The following is a 19,956-nucleotide window of genomic DNA, read 5'->3' as shown; positions in this document are numbered from 1 at the left end:
CAGTTGAAGGACTAGTCCTCCATGATGAAGGTGTAGTGTTTGATTCCATGCCGGGGTATCACTTCTCGGAATAATTTACATACGTGAACACCAACGAAAAACTATAAATAAATGACGGCGCCTCTGGAGGAGCATAATTGCAAAACTCAACCCACCCGTCTTAAGTGCGCTCCAAATAATGGACTTACACTATAGATAACCTCACCTTACCATTTCCTTTCATTCATTATGCATTTTAATGTTTGAAACTTAACACATTTTTTAACTTACCGATAGTTATTGTAGGAATAATATGCTCATTTTTATACAAAATAATTCTTTTATTATTTCATAATTTAAGAAATATAAACGTATCTGAGTATATCTTTCCTATTTTGTTTTTTAAGAGAAGTGCAAATATGCAAATTATTAGTATATAATTATGTACATGTACATTTTATTCAGTCAGAGATTTTAAACAATTTTGATTTGGACGTATTTGAACTACGTTAAGCCCAGCCTATTGTGAGTTTTGATACAATGTAATTGTATTATAATAAATTGATTGACTTTTGATTAAACTTTGGCGTATTCAGTTCGACTTATTTGTTATTCTTATGTAGGGTACTCTAGGAGTGATCCAAATATGGCGTACAACGTACTTGAAACTTATAATGTATATATAATTATATGAAATAAAGAAAAAATCGCAATATATACTAATGAAAGATCTTTAGAAACATTAGTTATTCTCTTCTTAACACTAATACTCAAAAGTAGCCATTATTATATTGTGGTACTATATGGGATATGCGCTGCAAAATATTTTTCAATGAATCGCGGGATGTTTCATAGAGTGTACCCAAGGCCAACAGTCGTAAACCACTTTGATTGCTGATATCAACAACATACCATTTTTCGAGCACTTTCAAACAATTTCTCACCGAATCGGTTGATATACTTTCAGCTATAACAAAGTAAATTTTATATAAATTAACATTGTGAAGGAATTTTAATACTTACGATATGGACATTGCTTATTATCCACTTTGCTATGTAATTCCTTCATTACGAATTTAATAAATTCACTCTCGAGCATTGAATTCTTATATAAAATAAATAATGATTCCGCTACTATCAAATATGTTTGGGCGAATGGGGCTAGAACCTCGCAGAGGGCCTTTTGTTGTGTTATGCTTTCGGGAACTAGAAATATATCTGGTTCGTCTATTTGGTCTACGTTGACATAATCATTAACGTCGTCATCGTCCTCATTGTCCAAATCGTTGCTTTCTATATACGATGCTATAGCACGAGCCATTCGAATTGTTTCCATAGGTGCATCAATTTGGTTGTCAGTCTATCAACAAGAAAAAAATGAATGTAAATTAAAAGTTTGACGGTCGAAAAGACCCATTATGATTTGGAACATTATTTACCTGTGCGGTTTTGATAAAGCCTTGCATTATCAACTCATCTACAGTAATTTCCAGCATATTCCCCAATATTTGCGTAGGCTTGTTTAGAATGTATTCATAGCGGTAAACTTCACAGTTTTCCAAAGCTTGATCTATTAGCCTCTTGCGAGATACACCAGGCTCCTGTTTTTCACCCAATTCATCGGCTTTGGGCAATAGTTTGTGGAAGGTGTTCATACAAATTGATTGTAATGCAAAATGGGGTGTAAGTGTATTTGAATAATATGCCAATTCTATCCAGCTCTCAATAGTCCCCTTTGGCTGTATTGTTGTAATACCATTTTCACCCTGATGTCGTGATACTAATTGTTCCCCTAGTAAATCCGTTGCATAATTGATGATGTGTAATGAGTCTCCCGAAAATCCGATATCTTTGCGACCCTTTAATGCGGTTCTCAGTTCGTCTAAGCCTTTAGCTATCTCGTAATCTGCTGCGCCATCCCGATATCTTGTTAGCAATAGGAAAGCTAGTGCATTCGTAGACATCACAGATGTGGCAACAGCACAATCAAAGACAACTTGACGTGAAATACTGTCGATAAGGCTACGGTGTTCCTCACAAACCACATCAGTTCCGTACAAAGAAGAGGTAGATTGGTTGTGTTGCAATGTTCTGGCTGAAGGTTTATAAATTTTGGTCGAACCTTCTTCCTTAGCAATTTTATTGTAAGATTGAACCAATTCTTTAATAGAGTATGGTTCATTAAAATCGATGCGCATGAGTCCATAGTTGGAGTTAAGGGCCTTTAAAAAACATAAAAAAAAGTTATACATGAACGGAGTTAAAGGGGTTTAAATAAACATACCTTCCATATGCCCGATATTGCTTTTCCAAAACTTTCAGGAACTTTTTTCTCGCCTTTTTGCTCACGTACAAAGTTACCATCAACAAGTTTTTCATAATTAACGGAAACGGGAACAATAAGTGCATCTGGTATACTGCGGTCCATAAAAGCATTTACAATCACAGAAAGTATGCCGCCTTTGGGGAGACAGGGCTTTCCGGTGCGTGTTCGTCCACCCTCAATGAAGAATTCCACATTGTGACCCAATTTTAATGCATGTTGCAAGTATAGGTGCAAAACTGCTCTATACAAAATGTCCTTTTTTCCTACTATTGGATCTATTTTGCGCTTTATAAAGAAAGCGCCCAGGCCTCGTAGTAATTCTCCAAAAACAGGGATCTGTAAATTATTTCCGGCAGCTACCAATGGACTTCGTATGTCATTGTTATACAATATAAAAGTCACCATAATGTAGTCTAAATGACTACGATGTAATGGCAAGAATATCAAAGGTATTCCAGGAGCTTTCTCCGAGGCAGCCTTAAGCATCTCAATTTGTTGAGTGTGAGTTACTACACCACTAAGGAAGCATGGTAGCAACTTGTAAAGAATCCATGAAGTCAATGCCAATAGAAAGTTGTTGAGGGTAGAGCGCATATCTTTTAGTATAGTTTTGGCACGACTTTCTTGTTTACTCAAAATATTTTGATAATTTGAAACGGAATCTGTGGAACTACTTTCTTTGCCTTCATTATTCTTATTGAGATCTTTGTTGCTGTAGTCAGTAGCTATCATTTGTTCCCGAAAAATTTGTTCAGCTGCCTGTTTTATAGCTCTTTGTAAAACCGCATCATTTTGAACCATATTTGTTACCTTAAAAAAGAATTTGTACAAATTTTGTATTTATCCATTAAGGTTCATTTACCTGTGGAAAACCATACTGCTTGCTTCGAGTAGCTTGGGCAATAAATGGGAAATAGACACCCCAATCAAATATGGAATTGTATGGTTTTCTCCCAGCATGTGGAGTCAATTCCAACATATTCTGTGTACCAATCCCATGTGCGAGGGAATTCTCTCGCTTCGGTTCCTGTAAATGGCAAGAAAAAATTAAAACGAGCCCCTTGGTTTTCCTATGTATGAAAATATTCATTTTTATCTCTGCATATGGGCATATTGCGTTTTCGTGATGTAACCAAATAACACATTTTTTATAAAAATATACCCATCAATTATGTATTGCACTTTATGATGTGTGGACACCAACCTCAAACCATCCCCTCGTTCGAATAACATATTCACTCATTTTTCAGCTTGTTTAAAATTCTCAAAATATGAAATTTTTAATAAGAACAATTTTCCATTACGAATAAAATTAACTGAACAAAAATGGCCACGATTCCGCGCAAAATATCTGATGAAAGGAGAGCTTGGTAATAAGCAAAAACCGACTGGCATGTAACCGCAAGCCAAAGTTTTTAGGTACGTTCAAACCCTAAGATCTATCAATCACTAATAGTTTTGAAAGAGCGTAGTCGCCTAACAAATTGCATCAAAAGATATGTGTTTAATAATTCATATGCGCCTAGGATTACGATATTCATTTAACAATAATGCACCACTACTCTATATACAATTTATCCCTAGCCAGAATATCGTTTAGTGTAAAGAAGACTAAGACTTTGCGAATTATATGTTACAAGCAAATACCATTAAATTCTTCAATCGCCTATGAGGGTATACCACATACATGCATACATGCTTTTTCTGTTTACGAATGAAGCCTCAAAAAGAGCTCTGTGAGAAACAATCAGCTGGTATGTTTACATACAAGTCTCAAAAGTGAGTACACAAATCATTTTACAAAGAGCTAATTTATTTATTTTTTTAACTATCTTTATGAAATACAAAAAATTATAATAATTTATATGCATAAATACATGGCTAAACTCTAGTTTAGCTATACCTCTCAGATTTCATCCAAAACTTTATAGATGGTAGAACTCTAAGAGTAGATTACAACAATTTTTTTCCTGGCGGCTGTAACCGGGTAACCGGTTATTCGGTTCTAAAGTCTAAGTAAATGATCGTTAATAAACCGGTTCTTATGAACCGATTACTTTGAAATATACATCTCTAGCAAGCTATGCATACCTTTCAAATTATGCATAAATCGATCTATTCGATACATCCGTTCCGGATAGACAGATGAAAACGTGTTTTTTGGAACCGGTTTTTTTACAAAACATCTCAAAACTCAAAAACTACTCGATATAAAGGTTCTAATTAACTGATTCCATTTTGTAGCTAACATTTTTACCTATCCGTCATAGTTAAATTTAGGCGGATATTACCACTAAAACCGTAGATATTAACCGGTTTATATTCATATCCGGTTTAAAAAGAAAATTGAAAATTCTTTTCAAAAAAATTGCGCGATTTTTTTGAAAAAAATTTTTGCCGGCGGCGCTTTTAACAGTCAGATCGTTGCTATAACTGCTTCTTTCGTTTAATTACTTCATAAAACCGAAGATTTTTGCCGATTTATATCCATATTAGGTTTGCAAAGAAAATGATTTTTTTTTAATCGCGCTATTTTTTTTGAAAAAAATGTTCGCCTGCAGCGCTTTGTACATCCAAATTGTAGTTAAAACCGAAAATATTTATTCATTTGCATCAATAGCCAGGGTGCGGCGCTTTTTATATCGAATTTTTTTTAGAAACGGATACATTAACAGATTTATATTCATAACCGGTTTAAAAAGGTTTTTTTTTTCAAAAATTCGCGTGTTTGATTTATAGCCAGTTTTGTAAAAAACCTGGTTCGAAAATTCACATTTATTAACGTAGAACCTAAACCGATAGCCGGAAAAATTTGGGTCATACCTCATTTTAAATGTGATAGCTTTACCCTTTTAGTGATGTACATATAAAAGTAATCGGTTCAGCAGAACCGGTTTCATTAATGAATATTTACTTATACTTTAGGTTCGAATAACCGGTTATCCGGTTACGACCGCAAACCGGTTACTTGCTATTTCGACATCAAATTTAATTCTCTAACGACCAAAAAAAAAACAAACAAAAATTCAGTGGTAAAACTAAACTAGAGTTGCTCCAAATACATTAAATAACATTAACAAAAAGTGTGTTATATTCTTGTTATTATTCGGATAACTTTCGTAAAATACTCTCAATAGTTTTATCTATAAAATCTATAATTATTCGCATAAAATATCTCGATTGTGTGTAGATAAAAGTGTTTAGTTTATTGTAGGTTAGGTTAGGTTAGGTTATGTGGCAGCCCGATGTATCAGGCTACCACAGTGGTGAACTTCTCTCTTATCACTGAGTGCTGCCCGATTCCATGTTAAGCTCAATGACAAGGGACCTCCTTTTTATAGCCAAGTCCGAACGGCGTTCCACATTCCAGTGAAACCACTTAGAGAAGCTTTGAAACCCTCAGAAATGTCACCAGCATTACTGAGGTGGGATAATCCTCCGCTGAAAAACTTTTTGGTGTTCGGTCGTAGCAGGAACCGAACCCACGACCTTGTGTATGCAAGGAGGACATTGCACCACGGTTATTATTTATTGTAGAAATAAGTTTAAAATTGTACTACCAGGTAATGGAGATTTTTTGAGAATTTCATACTTAATCTGCCCAATGTCCCCACATGGACACACCCTTTTATAAAAAGTGTCAGTTTTTTCTTTAAATATTTTAATCGTTCAACACTTTATTTCCTTAATTATTTCTATGTTCGGTTCCAAAGCTTTTGTACACTAATGATTTTGGTATTGATTCCGAGTCAAATTTGAATTTATTCGTTTTTTCAGCTTTTTCTTCATGAGCTTTAAAAACATGCTAACGACAACTTAAATTTCCAAATTCAGACTCGACTTTAAGTAGAAATTATTCTGTGTATACGTTTTTAAAATAAAATGTTGAGAAATCTCTTCTATTTTTGAACGCTATTTTGGTTTGTGGTCAAGATACAAAAACTCCACAAATTTAAAGACAATTTAATTAATTTTAAGAATTTTTAGAATTGACCCTAGCCTTCTTTCATGAAAAATGCTATTAAAACCAAAATTCGCGTTCGTATTTTAAAGACATGAAATCTTTAGCCTCACGACAATATTTTTTCAGTGTACAAAGCAATTCACATCTACTATTTTAATTTAGTAATATCATAATAACTTTAGAATACGTATTATAATAACATAAAAAGGATAAACGAGTCAAATGCTATTATTCCTAATAATTTATTGACAGTTTATATAAGGAATTTCTATGGTAATAGTAGATTTAAAGTCTACGAAAACTTTTATGAGTACGAGGAAAAAACTTTACAACAAGGTGTATTTGCTGCAAAAATGCCCGCATAATGGCTGGAATAATTATTAAGGCTTCAAAAAAAAAAATAGTTTAATTATTTAGTTTTTTCAAAATTTTCCACCAATAAAATTTTCCTTTTATTAAGTATGTCTCAAACATTTTATGAACTAAACGTACGTATAAAGTCCAATGACCGTACACATAAGTTCAATATTATGGACAAATTTCTTTAAAATAATGACATTTTAATAAAAATAAAGTTAATAATACTTGCTTTAAAATTGTTTTTATTTAATTTAGGACACAATTTTTCGACTTTTGTGTCTCTCCGTTAAAGCCGTATGTTTTTGAGTTCGTCCTTGAATTAACAGAAATATTGAATCGTTAGTTTTGAGATAGAACCGCTTCAAATATAAGTTAAGACTTATTTAAAGATTTAGCATATATGCTTTAAACTTTTTTCGAAATAAGAAAACATTTTGTACTTTGATATAGCCGGTATAATTTGTTTTTTTTTTTTTTTTTTAAGTTGGCATTTGTATGTATGTGAATAGCTTTATTAATATATTGCGAAAAGACAATGAAAATTCGATACATGAGATCTGCATCATAATTTTAATTTTATTGGCTGTAGATTTAAAGCCAGATAGGTCGCTAAAAATGTCTTTATTTTAAAGAAGCTCGGAATCAATACATTGGTTTTATGGCCCCCTCATAACGATAATAGAGAGTATAAGATGGAAAAATGGCGTGGGTCATACCAAATCTTGCATTCGCGGTTACTTTTGTAAATCAGTTAATTTTAATTTAGATTTTATTCATTTTCATACAGATTTTATCAAGGGTTAACAGAACATTGCTTTCATTTATATATTTGATTATTTAAGAAAAAATAACTATTAATTCAAATGTATTAGAAAATTTCAGGACATGTTGCTTACCAATTTTGAGGATTTTCGAGTAGACCCAAGTTTTCTCATATTATTGAATCGCAGAAGGGATGATCGATAATTCACGTTCATGTGAAGGCTAGGAAATAAACTAGCGATAACGGATGGAACTCTGTAAACGAGAATTATAAACAGAAAACAGCAATAAAAGATTGCAAATATGTAACATAAAATAATAATAATTATTATTTAGATTAAAATTATTTCTTTGAATTAAGAAATAATTTATTTTAAAACGATGACAATGTTTGTTAGCAATATTACATCAGTGCATAATGACAATGGTTAAACAAAATTCTGTAAATTCTATTACAAATTTCATCTTAAATGTAATTGATTAGGAATACTTCCGGTGCAATCGGAAGATAAAATTATGGACGTTTAGTTTATTAACCCTTTTACATATATTTTTTATGAACCGATTTTTTCACCAGTTCCTTCCAAAATCCTTCCAAAGTATAACGGACATTTTTTTAAAATTTTACTTCTCAACGCAAATTTTGCAAATTTTGTGGTTAGTATAGCAAAATTAGCCCGGCTCCGATTCCAACATTTCAAACAAAGTTTTCTTTTGACGCTCAAAAATTTTATTTAAAAGCAAACAAAAAAGTTTAGAGACTATCACTGTATCGTTTATCATAAAATCGTTAATCGTTTATGTGCTAAAAATGAAAATACTTTATAATAAAGAAGAATTTCGTTCTTTTGTTACAATTGTTTTTTATTATTATTTTTATAGTAAAGAAAATAAATGTTACAAAATTTTTATTTTTTATTTTTGTTGTTCGAAAATCAGAGTACATTTCGTTTGTAAGCACTGTTCTTTTCTGACTTTAAGTCTTTAACAAGACACATTTTTATGTTTCATAGTAAAAATTTAATATAGTAGTATGTAATGCCGAACATCTTATCGAAATCTTGCGAACATTTTTGGAATATATTTAAAATTACATTTTTAAGAAAGTGGTCAAATAAAGGTATGTTTCTGCTAAATAAAGTTTCTTTACATCGGTTCGCACAGAACTATGGTCTATAAATATAACTGTTTAACTGTATGTGTTGCTTGTGTGTTGATGACTATAACGGTAATTGTATGTAGCCCCAACCTGTAAAAGTTCCAAATGCAATTCTAATTCTTATAGAAATGTACTTTTCACATTACACTTCCAAAATCCACTTTAACTAGATTTCAACAGTCATTTGCCTTATAAAAAAGGGATTTCAAATCCACTTTAAGTAGATTTCGGGCCTAATGTGAATGGGCTATAAAGGAAGATAGTATTTATGTTTGGTTATCACATATAAATGGTAATTGCACCGTTGTAAGTTGCTTATAACACATAGTTCACATACTAATGGTCGCTTTGTATCAGTAAATACATAATTGAAGTAGAAACCGGATTTAATATACATCTTATTAATTGATTCCGAGAATCCCCCAATACAAGTCGAAAATTTTCCAATTCAATTACAAACGTTATTGAAATTGTTTTTCTCCAATTTAAAATTTAATAGTTTAGGTCGCTGTAGAGAACGAACGAGAAGGTAACGAAATTAATCTATAGTCAACATCGTATGATTACTTGCATATGTTTTATAAATTATTTTGAATAAGGTATTTATATTTAATAATGTTTTATTAATGTGAAACTATTTTTTTAATATAATTCTAAAACTCTGTAAAATATTGTACAACAAAGAAAATCTGATTACAAAATTAATTTCATTTATAAAAAATAAACAAATATAATCAAATGTAGTATAAAGAACATTTTTGCAACCAAAACTGATTACAAAATTAATTTCATTAAAAAAAATAAGCAAATATAATCAAATGTAGTATACAGAACGATTTTGCAAGCAAAGGTTGGTACCATGTTTGCTTTCAAGTTGCTTAATTAAACAAATTTTCATTTTTGCTTTTCCTACTACATGTTTTTCAGAGCGAATTGAAATTAAAAGTGAAACTTATTCCATTTTAGAAGAAACGTGATGTATGACGTTCGCACTAGACACGAAATCCTCGTAAACGAGGATTTTGGCCGAAATCCTCCTAGATCTCAGTAGATTTGCAATGGGCAAATATCAGCTGGCTCGTAGAGGATTTCAACAAAATTTCTTTCAAAATCCCCTATACTGCCTTGTACAACTGTGGTTTTAGTACTATAAATGCGCTTTTTGCAACCCTGCCCCAATTTTTCTTCTGGATCAATGGGTGTACCCAGAAAAAAGTGACCACTTCTTTAAGTTAAAATGAACTCATTGTGAAGAAAGTTGAACTTCGTATAGCGCCAAAGACATTTTTATTTGTTTTAACGATGTGATTTTCGTAGAAATTAGGTAGAATGCATTCCATATATTAGTTAGCATTTTCCTATATTTATGTACCACTATACTACAGAATGAAAAAATGTAACTGAATTGAATTCATATATGGATTGATATTATTGAACTTTTTTCACATATTTGTGGTAAACCTTTTACTTCAAAATTAGAACTGCTTACCTTCGTTTTTAAATACAGTTTTATTTATTTATATAGGCAGTTTTTTCTTAAATAAAAGACATGTTTTATTATATATTAAATATATTTATTAAGAATTAACAGCATCGACTGGCCTTGCAATATTAGTTTATTATTCCACTATTTCCAATATCCATGTAAAGTTACCAACTGTAAAACGTAATGCTTTCTTCTTCTTGTTCCTTTCACTTTTAATAAGATGCTGCGTAACGATTTTGTCCTCCTTTTACAATTTCAATACCTACACTGAAAAAACAGTGAACCCACCAGGAAAGATAACTTTCGATTAATTTTAGAAAATTTGGAACTTTTTTAGAAAATTTTAACTAAACGGTATTACAAGCGCTGGCATCACTCCGATATGGCAAAAATAAGTAAATATTTTTCGACAAATTCAAGAAAATTTATTAGACATAACTAATTTTTTTCAGTAGTTAAAGAAAATTTTGTAGTTTTAAGAGAAATCTTGGAGTTCAAAATTGCAAGAATGTCTTTAGTGACATACGAAGTTCATGATGGACACATTTTTGGTAAAATTTACAAATTTAGAGAAATAATGAACTATTTTGTAAGAAATACGAAATTAGGAAATCTTTATGCTTTATTTGTGTATAACGTTTTCCCATTTTTTAGTTCATTTAACTAACATACGCAAAAATTTATTTGACTAAAATAAACTTTTTCCAAACATAATGATTCTATGAACTATAGAGAGTTCACTTTTTTTTGAGTGTACAAATATAAAAAAATCATAAACCAATTTTTTCACAAAAGGTTAGCGTCACTGTATGAATGTTACCTGATCGTAGATTCCAAAATGAAGACGAATGAAGGGGTTGTTATCAGTGTTACTGTTGTGCGACTTTAGCAACCTTTCTGACGCCATGCGACATTTTGTGCGACTTTTTTAAAATATGCAAAATGTGCGACTTTAGTCGCATGGGTGTCGCACAAAAGGGAAGAGCCAAAATGTTAATCATTTTTAAAAGTGGGAATTCATCGCCGTGCGCCTTACGCGAAGCCACTGTTGTGCAATGGCCCGCCTTGTATACAAAGGGTCATGGATTCAACCCCAGTTTCGACCAAAGATCAAAATGTGTTCTGCGGTTGATGCTGAATGTTTCAAAGCTTTTTGAAGTGCTTCACCACAATGTGAGACGCCAGAACTCGGCTATAAAAAATAGTTCACTTTTCAATGACAAGTTGTCATTGAGCTAAACATAGAAGCACTCATTACTAAGAGAGATGTAAATCGCGTATGGTATCACAATGGACACCTAATCTACGATACCTAACCTACACGGTTTAGCTCCTCTAGCCCCGTTCGAGTACCCACTAATTTTTGATAATTATCACAAATTTTTACTGGATTTTGATAATTATCACAAATTTTTACTGGAGTCAGTCAGAGTGAAATTAAATTTGACATTTGAGAAATAGAGAAGCTGCAAGTTTTTGCTAAGAATTTTTTTCCAAGTCAATTAGAAGTGTAGTATAAAACATAAATATTTTTGTTATTTGAATTGGCTGATGGTAAATTGGCACTGGATGGCTTTCTCGTACATTTCTGCTAATTTTAGGAAGGAGAAAAAAATTAATTTTTACTTTATTGCAAGTTTACGTTTTACTGGATTTTATGATACAATAAGTTATTAAAATATATCATTATGTTAAAGGGACTGGCTGTTCCTTTATTGTTTTTGTGTTGATCAGTGAATGAAGCCGACACATTTTTGTCGGCGGCGGCTGACACTAGATTTTTGCCTCCGCCGGCGGCGGCTTGACGGCTAAGCCGATATAAATTTGTCCATTCTTCGGCGGACAATTATCCATTATAAAATCAATTTGAAGTTATTCGAATGGGTTTGAGATTAGTTGTACAACCAATCTTACAATCAATACATTTTACAATACATTTAAATTTTCAGAGCTAATTTTTTGCATATTTATTATAGCAGCGTGAAATTGATTGATTGTGGGTGGAAGGTTCAAAATTTTGGATAAAATACGACAATTAGTAATACATTTTTCTGATTTAAATCGATATGCTTGATTAATTGGCGGCTAAATTTGAGTCACGGTGAGTCGACATATTCGGCGGCGGCGTCGACTGGCCAAAAATGAACGGCGGCGACTGAAATCGGCGGCTTCATTCTCTGGTGTTGATGTATGCGACTTTTTTGTGCGACCTTTTTTGGAGTATGCGACTTTTTCAAAATTTCCAACGGTAACACTGGTTGTTATTCCGTTGCTGTTTTCTTTCCTTATACACCATCACGAACATTGATAGACTTATTGTTTGTTATTTATGTTCAATAATTTTGAAAAAAAAAAACGAAAATGTTTCTCACTAATTTAAAATAAATATTTTATTTGTTATTATATTATTTTACTATATTATTTTTAACAATCTCTCCGTATACCATAGCAACGCGATTCCAACTAAAAAAACAACCCACGCGCAAACATATCGATTACATCGATGACAGGTACCGATTACAGGTAGATAAAAGAAATATAGGAAAATTTCCTATATTCTAACAAGTGTGTTTCCTTAAGTTTTGAAAGGATTGAATACTTCTTAGTACGAATGAACTAAAATATTTTTCTATGCCAAGTCTTATTCGTATGTATGATAAGCTTTCTATAACAAATAAATTCAGTGTTATCGTTTTATAAGAAATTTTACTAAATTTGAGGAAACTTGGTTTTAGTTCGGTTTTTGTTTATTTTTACGAATGCTTTGTTATCAGTGAATAAAATTTTCTTGTTCAGTATTAAATTCTTATACCCAGCGAAGAAAACAGTATTCGTAAAATAGCATGCCTTATTCTAGTTATTTCACACAAAAAATTAACTTAATGGAAATAAAATGGCTAAACTAAATTGATAAACATTTTTTCCTTTAAGCTGAGTACTATGTTCAGTTTTCAAGCTGAAAACCAGCTGTTTTTCACGGTTACTTTTCTTAATTAATTAATTTAGAAATATAAAATGATTATCAATCAATTCATTGGATCTTTTCCATCCATTATTTGATAAGACTTGTTTTTGTACTTTTAATTTAGTGTTTTGGTGAAAAAACCGAACATAGTACTCACCTTTAGTTTCGAAAGCACTTTTTTCTGGGTGTGCAAATACGGGTTTGTGTTTGTATTGATATATTTACAAACAGCTGTTAAATCCTCAAATCAACGAAATCTCCTTATTTTGCCAGTCCAAACACTTGAAATTTGTAAAGAAATTTGAGTTCTAAATAGCGAGATTTCGTGCCTAGTGCGAACGTAGTATTAGTATACACACATATCTCGATAACAACTCTTTTGTTGACAACGTGCGTCACAAAAATAAAAGTATGCATACTTCTTGTAGGAATCCCATATTTTCTTTAATTTTAAACAAATTAATTGAGATTTTGGGTACGTGCTAATTTTACTTATTAGTAGAAGTGTACAACCAATATCAATTAATGAATGAACCAAATATTTTATTTATTTTGTCCCGTTTTGGGGAAATTGATAAACATTTAAGATTAGGTTTCTCAATATCTTCTTATCTTGACATTTACACTGAAAATGTACATTTAATGAGAGTCGACTTTTCTTATGTATTTCGATCTGATGAATTAAAAAAAAAATGTTTAAAAAATTTCTATGGAACAGTTATTGAGATATTCCGTTATTTTTAGTTTTTCGCTCTTTTTTCACTAAATAAACTATATCTCGAGTTAGAAATGTCCGATTATATCGTTGTTACTTAAATGAAAGGTATTGAGATGACGAATAATCGTGTATAATTGGATCTGTGGTAAGTTAAGTGGTTCAAAGTAAAAAAGTATAAACCATTGAAAAAACGTCGGGTTTCTCTTCATGGTCGTATAGATGATACTCCAACGTAAGTAATAAGACCAACTAGAAGAAAAACGACCGAAAAATGACAAAGTTATAAGAATTTTTTTAAATGTTTTTTTTTCGAATTCAGCAGATCAAAATACATAAGAAAAGTTGCCCCTCATCAAGTGTACATGAAAAAACTTTTTTTTTTTGTAAACTAGTGTTATTTATCACGTCGATAAAACAGCTGATTGTATTAATCGATGGTCTATCCCTCCGGTTAAGTACTAATTGCTGGATGATAAATTAGCCATATATATTCCGAATTGAGGATTTAATGAATTCCATTAATCTCTCGTTTTAATTATGTCTATTTTTATTCTAGCTTTAGTTATTTAAGCGTACGATAACTATTTTGATGTGTTTGAAATTATTTTCTTTCTATAGAAATTTTTAAGAACTTTTCTCTTGCCGAAATTAACCCCGTACACATTTATTATTGCATACCGCGGCTTTAACCAATTACATATAGTATAGTACATTCTTAAATTTCAGATTAAATTTCAATAAGATGGTAATCGTCTAATCTACACGTGTTCACATCCAATTTAAAATAAATTACGTTCACACATAAATACGGTAGTTCAAAAGAAATCCAAAATATTATCGCGTTGCATCAATTTCATTTTCATGCGATAACGTCAAATTGTAAAATCACTTAGTTACCGCAAACGAAAGTAAAGCAAAACAATGAGAGTATACACAACGGATTCCCTGTTATCAGGAGATAATAACAAAATTCTAACAGAATAATTTTAAAACTATTTTTTGTGAGTGTTTTTTTTTCACGCTAAAGACTGCTACTAAGCTAATGTTTCACTAGTGGAAACGACTATTGCAAGCACAAAATAATAAAAAAGACGATACGGCTTTTCCTTACGAAATCTAACGTGAGTTAAGGGAATGGTCCAAATTTTCGTACATCCAAAGAAATCCTTAGTAGACATAGCAGAAAAGTTTGCTAAAACATCAAAAAGTCTACTGAAAAGGGAAATCAGTTCAGGGCTGCAGAAAGAGCAAACAAAAGTCTACTGAAAAGGGAAATCAGTTCATGGCTGCAGAAAGAGCAAACATTGTCTTCCATTTATTGAACTCGATCGACACACAATATGTTTTATTTTGGCGGAAACTAACAGAAATGGTAAATTAAAAAATTGTTTTTCATATGTTTGGGTGTAAAAATTATATGTTTGGAACTCAAATTTTTAGCACATTATTTTTAAGTAGTAGCATATAATGTTCATAAACTAGCATAATATGTTTGGGACACATATGTTAATATGTTACAACATTTAATGTTTGTTTAAATATAATATCTCTGGATGCAAACATATATTAATTTAAAAATTTCGTACAAACATATATATGTTTAGAAATGTCAGAGAGAGAGAGAGAGAGAGCGAGAGAGAATAAAGGAAAAGATCGGAGAAAAAATCTTATTTATTTTCCATTTCTTCGTAGCAAACTGAATGAGTTGTTAATGATGCAGTCTTAAAAACCCTTTTTTAAATGATTACACTAGTTTACAAAATAAATTTTTTTCTTGTAAATTTGATGAGATGTGACTTTTCTTGTGTATTTTGATCTGCTGAATTAAAAAAAATAATATGTTTATGGAACAGTTTTTTGAGATATCGCGTTATTTGTAGTTTTTCGCTCTTTTCTCGAGTTATATATGTCCGATTATATCGTTGAAATGAAAGGTATTGAGCTAACAAATAATCGTGTACAATTGGATCTGTCATAAGTTAAGTGGTTCAAAAAATATCGAAAAAATATGCAAAAAGGCAAAATTTCAAAAAAAAAAATAAAAACAAGTAAGGAAAGTCTAAAGTCGATCGGGGCCGACTATATTATACCCTGCACCACTTTGTAAATCAACATTTTCGATACTATATCAAATCCGTCAAATGTGTTGGGTGCTATATAAAAGGGTTTTTGTCCCAAATACATACATTTAAATCTGACTCCATCTGAACAAAATTTATAATCTATAGACTTAAAATTTAAGTTAGCTAACGCCCTGGGATGGTACACTATGTTAGTAAAACATATGGGAAACATTTTAATCTGAACCAATTTTGAGGCAACTTCGCAAAAGTGTATTTATGATTTATCGGTCGATAGATATGTATTAGAAATAAAGGAAAATTTGAGCCACTTTTACAATTTTTCGACTTAGCAGTGCGATTTTATACGAAAAATGTGGGTATTTTGGCCATTTTTGCCCAAATCGGAAATACGTATATATGGAAGCTATATAGAAATCTGAACCGATTTCAACCAAATTTGACATGCATATTTAGTATTTTAATTCTACTCACTGTGCAAAATTTCACATAAATCGGACTACAACTTTGACCTCTGTGGTCATATGACGTAAAATCGGGCGAAACATATATATGGGTGCTATATCTAAATCTGAACCGATTTCAATAAAATTTAGCACACTTGACTACACTACTAATTGTCCTCTAGTGCAAAATTTTAACCAAATTGGGCTAAAACTCTAGCTTCTAGGGCCATTTGAGTCCATATCGGGCGAAAGATATATATGAGAGCTATATCTCAATCTGAACTGATTTCAACCAAATTTGGCACACTTGACTATAGTACTTATTGTTCTCTTGGTGCAAAATTTCAAGCAAATTAGGGTAAAACTCGGGCTTCTGGGGCCATATAAGTCCATATCCACAGTGTGGCGCAGGGTATAATCATGTCTTACAGTGACCCTTTTCCGCCGGAAAAGTACAAACCATTGAAAAAATTTGTTTCTCTTCATGGTCGTATAGATGATAGTCTGACGTAAGTAATAAGACAACTAGAAGAAAAACGACCAAAAAATGACAAAGTTATAAGCATTTGGTGAACAATTCCGATGTGAAATCATGCAAATATGAGCAAATCACCCAAACAAAAATGCATTTTTGTGTTGGCGAGTGGCATTTTCACTGTAAAACATGATTTTTACGAAAATTTCGATATTTTTTGAACCACATACCTTATCACAGATCCAGTTACACAAGTCATCTCAATACAATTAAGTGCCGACAGCGATAAAATCGGACATTTCTAACTTGAAATATAATTTGTTTAGTGAAAAAGAGCGAAAACCCAAAAATAATGGGATATCTCAAAAACTGTTCCATAACAATTTTTTAAACATTTTTTTTCGAATTCAGCAGATCAAAATACATGAGAAAAGTAAACTCTCATCAAATGTACATTTTCAGTGTAAACTAGTGTTACATTAGTCCACAGGATGATGCCTTTTCAATTTATGGAACATTTCACAATGCCGCTATCCAATAACTATAAAGTCTAAAAGTTCAGCAACCTACACAACAAAAGTGTATATTGCTGAAATGTTTCGAAACTGGAATTAACTTTTGATTATTTTTATATTGTAAAAAGCAACGACACGCACACAAAAAAAGTGTCTCGTAAATTTAAGAAGATTTTTACAATAATTTATTACAAGAATTTTCCAGAATTTTAGTTCATTTTTCGTACCTTCAACGAAAATTAACTACTCAAAAGGAAATTTTACAAATTTTAAGTAGTAATCGTTTAGTTCATGGCCTACAAAATACGATGGAAATATTTAAAATAATTTCAAAAACAATTACAAAACTAAATTAAAATATCACAGAATGTTTTCCTTATGGCTATGATCATAGAAGATAATATTGCAATAAGTAGAATACTTTACTTAAAAATTTCCCAAAAAATAAGCAGGTAAACCAAAATAATACTGACTTTTAAACTTGGTAGGGGTATATAAATCCGATGGTGTTGTAAAAATTAACTAAAATACAATGTTGTAGATTAACTAAAATTTAAGAGAATTATAAACTAGACAAGTTGAAAAAAATCTTAAGGTCTAAATCATGGTCAATATTACTACAGTTTAGTTCATTTTGCAATGGAAAAGGGTTCACTGTTTTTTTAGTGTAAATTAGGAAAATTTCCTTGATTTTTTGGGGGACAGATTTAAAGTTTTTATTCCGATTTCCGGTTATAATTTTCATTCGTGTTTTTGTATATTATTTTAGAATTCTTCTATGAAAAAATTTTCTGTTTTTTGTTTCAGTTAATTTCCTTGATTTTTTGAGTTTCTTGGGATTTTTGAGGATTTAAAGTTTCTATTCCGATTATAATTTTCATTCGTGTTTTTGTATACTATTTTAGCATTCTTCTATGAAAAAATTGTCTGGTTTTTTGTTCCAGTTTTTATAGATTAACTAAAATTTAAGAGAATTATAAACTAGACAAGTTGAAAAAAATCTTAAGGGCTAAATCATGGTCAATATTACTACAGTTTAGTTCATTTTGCAATGGAAAAGGGTTCACTGTTTTTTTCAGTGTAAATTAGGAAAATTTCCTTGATTTTTTGGGGGGCAGATTTAAAGTTTTTATTCCGATTTTCCGATTTTCATTCGTGTTTTTGTATATTATTTTAGAATTCTTCTATGAAAAAATTGTCTGGTTTTTTTGTTCCAGTTTTTAAAGTTATTTCAGTTAATTTCATTGATTTTTTGAGTTTCTACTCCGATTTTCCGGTTATAATTTTCATTCGTGTTTTTGTATACTATTTTAGAATTCTTCTATGAAAAAATGGTCTGGTTTTTCGTTCCAGCTTTTAAAGTTATTCCAGTTATTCAATTTCAAAGTAGCCCGACAGTTTTACTTTACTGAAAGAGCAAACATTCGTGAAGTCGAAATAATGGTTATATCTTTGCTATTTTAGTAAACGAGAATTGTTAGACTTTTTTTGAGGCGTGTAAAAGTCAGTAATATCGGTCGAGATTTATATATTGTCCATATAAAATTTATTTACAAAAAAAACCAGATTAAGGCTTAACAGTAACCAAAATATTTGCTGATCGCACTCCGTTGTTTGTATGCAAACTTTCTCAGCAAACATTTTTGTGCTCTCGCTGCTATCAAATCTCTTGTATGAAATCCAATAGGTTGATAAATGACTTAATTCCGTTTAATAATAAGGAGGGGGTTATTATTGTTGTTGAATTTCTAATCTTCTCAACTGATGTAAACTTTGTACTTAATTGAAAATAAGCTCGATTCTGTTATATATGTATTTGCAATTGAAGATCTTTTAATAACCCCTTTTTATTGGATGGAGATTAAGTATTAACGTGCAGTATTATTGATATAGTATCAACGTTTACTCTAATTTTTATAACCGATTTTGAATAAACATGTCATTAAACGATTAATTCCAAATCGGCATGTAATAAAGAAATAAAAAATTCTATCATTAAGAAATAATAACGGAAGACAAGTGGAACAAAGGAGCTATTTTCATAATAGCCGAACAAAGGTATTGATTGCGAAATGTTTTTGTTACGATAAAGAAAAACATTTTAATGTTTAATAAGAATTTAATTAATATCCGCTATTTAATCGCCTATTCACATTAGGCTTGAAATCAAAAGTGGATTTGAAATCCTTTTTTTATAAGGCAACTGACAGTTGAAATCAAGATATCGTGGATTTTGGAAGTGTAATGTGAATAAGGTATAAAAAGAAGAAGCACTACAACGTTATACTTTCCATGAAGTAATTATTTTATTTTCTTTTATTTTATTTTTTCAGCAATCTATTTTAGCAGATTGTTTGCAGTAACAGCAACACAATTCAGAGAATACACGGACGAAAAAGACTGCTTTTCATATGTTTGGGTGTAAAAATTATATGTTTGGGACTTAAATTTTTTAACACAATATTTTTAAGTGCAAGCATATAATGTTCATAAACTAGCATAACATGCTTGGGACATATATGTTAATACACCCAGAAAAAGGGGCTCTAATGCCAACTGAACTTTATTTTAGTTCATGAAGATTAGTTGATTTTAGTTAAATTTTGCACAATATGAGTAAATGTTCCTTATTTGAATAATTTTTTGCTAACTTTAATGACGTGAACTAAAAGTAAGAAAAAAAGTTGTATACAAATATAGTGCACAATTTTACTAAAAAA

General features: G+C 31.0%; 1 protein-coding gene across 2 annotated transcripts in view; it reads right to left on the bottom strand.

Moving 5' to 3' along the window:
* Window positions 1-299: 299 nt before the first annotated feature.
* Window positions 300-19,956, bottom strand: part of mino (glycerol-3-phosphate acyltransferase mino) — a 33,310-nt gene continuing 13,653 nt past the window's right edge. The window contains exons 2-7 of one of the 2 annotated variants that reach the window (XM_075296096.1): window positions 7,526-7,646; window positions 3,168-3,332; window positions 2,264-3,115; window positions 1,419-2,201; window positions 1,003-1,339; window positions 300-946 (exon numbers count right to left, since the gene is read on the bottom strand). In XM_075296096.1, coding sequence (XP_075152211.1) covers window positions 750-946; window positions 1,003-1,339; window positions 1,419-2,201; window positions 2,264-3,115; window positions 3,168-3,332; window positions 7,526-7,646 — 2,455 coding nt within the window. In that variant the 3' untranslated portion in view covers window positions 300-749. Of the gene's footprint in view, window positions 947-1,002; window positions 1,340-1,418; window positions 2,202-2,263; window positions 3,116-3,167; window positions 3,333-3,509; window positions 3,899-7,525; window positions 7,647-19,956 lie in introns of those variants that run through there. The other variant, XM_075296102.1, reaches the window with a different exon arrangement.

The sequence above is a fragment of the Haematobia irritans genome, chromosome 1 (genome assembly GCF_050003625.1).
Source record: "Haematobia irritans isolate KBUSLIRL chromosome 1, ASM5000362v1, whole genome shotgun sequence".
Classification (NCBI taxonomy): Eukaryota; Metazoa; Arthropoda; class Insecta; order Diptera; family Muscidae; genus Haematobia; species Haematobia irritans.
Note: the sequence above shows the minus strand (reverse complement) of the source record. Positions and strands in the feature narration are given on the sequence as shown.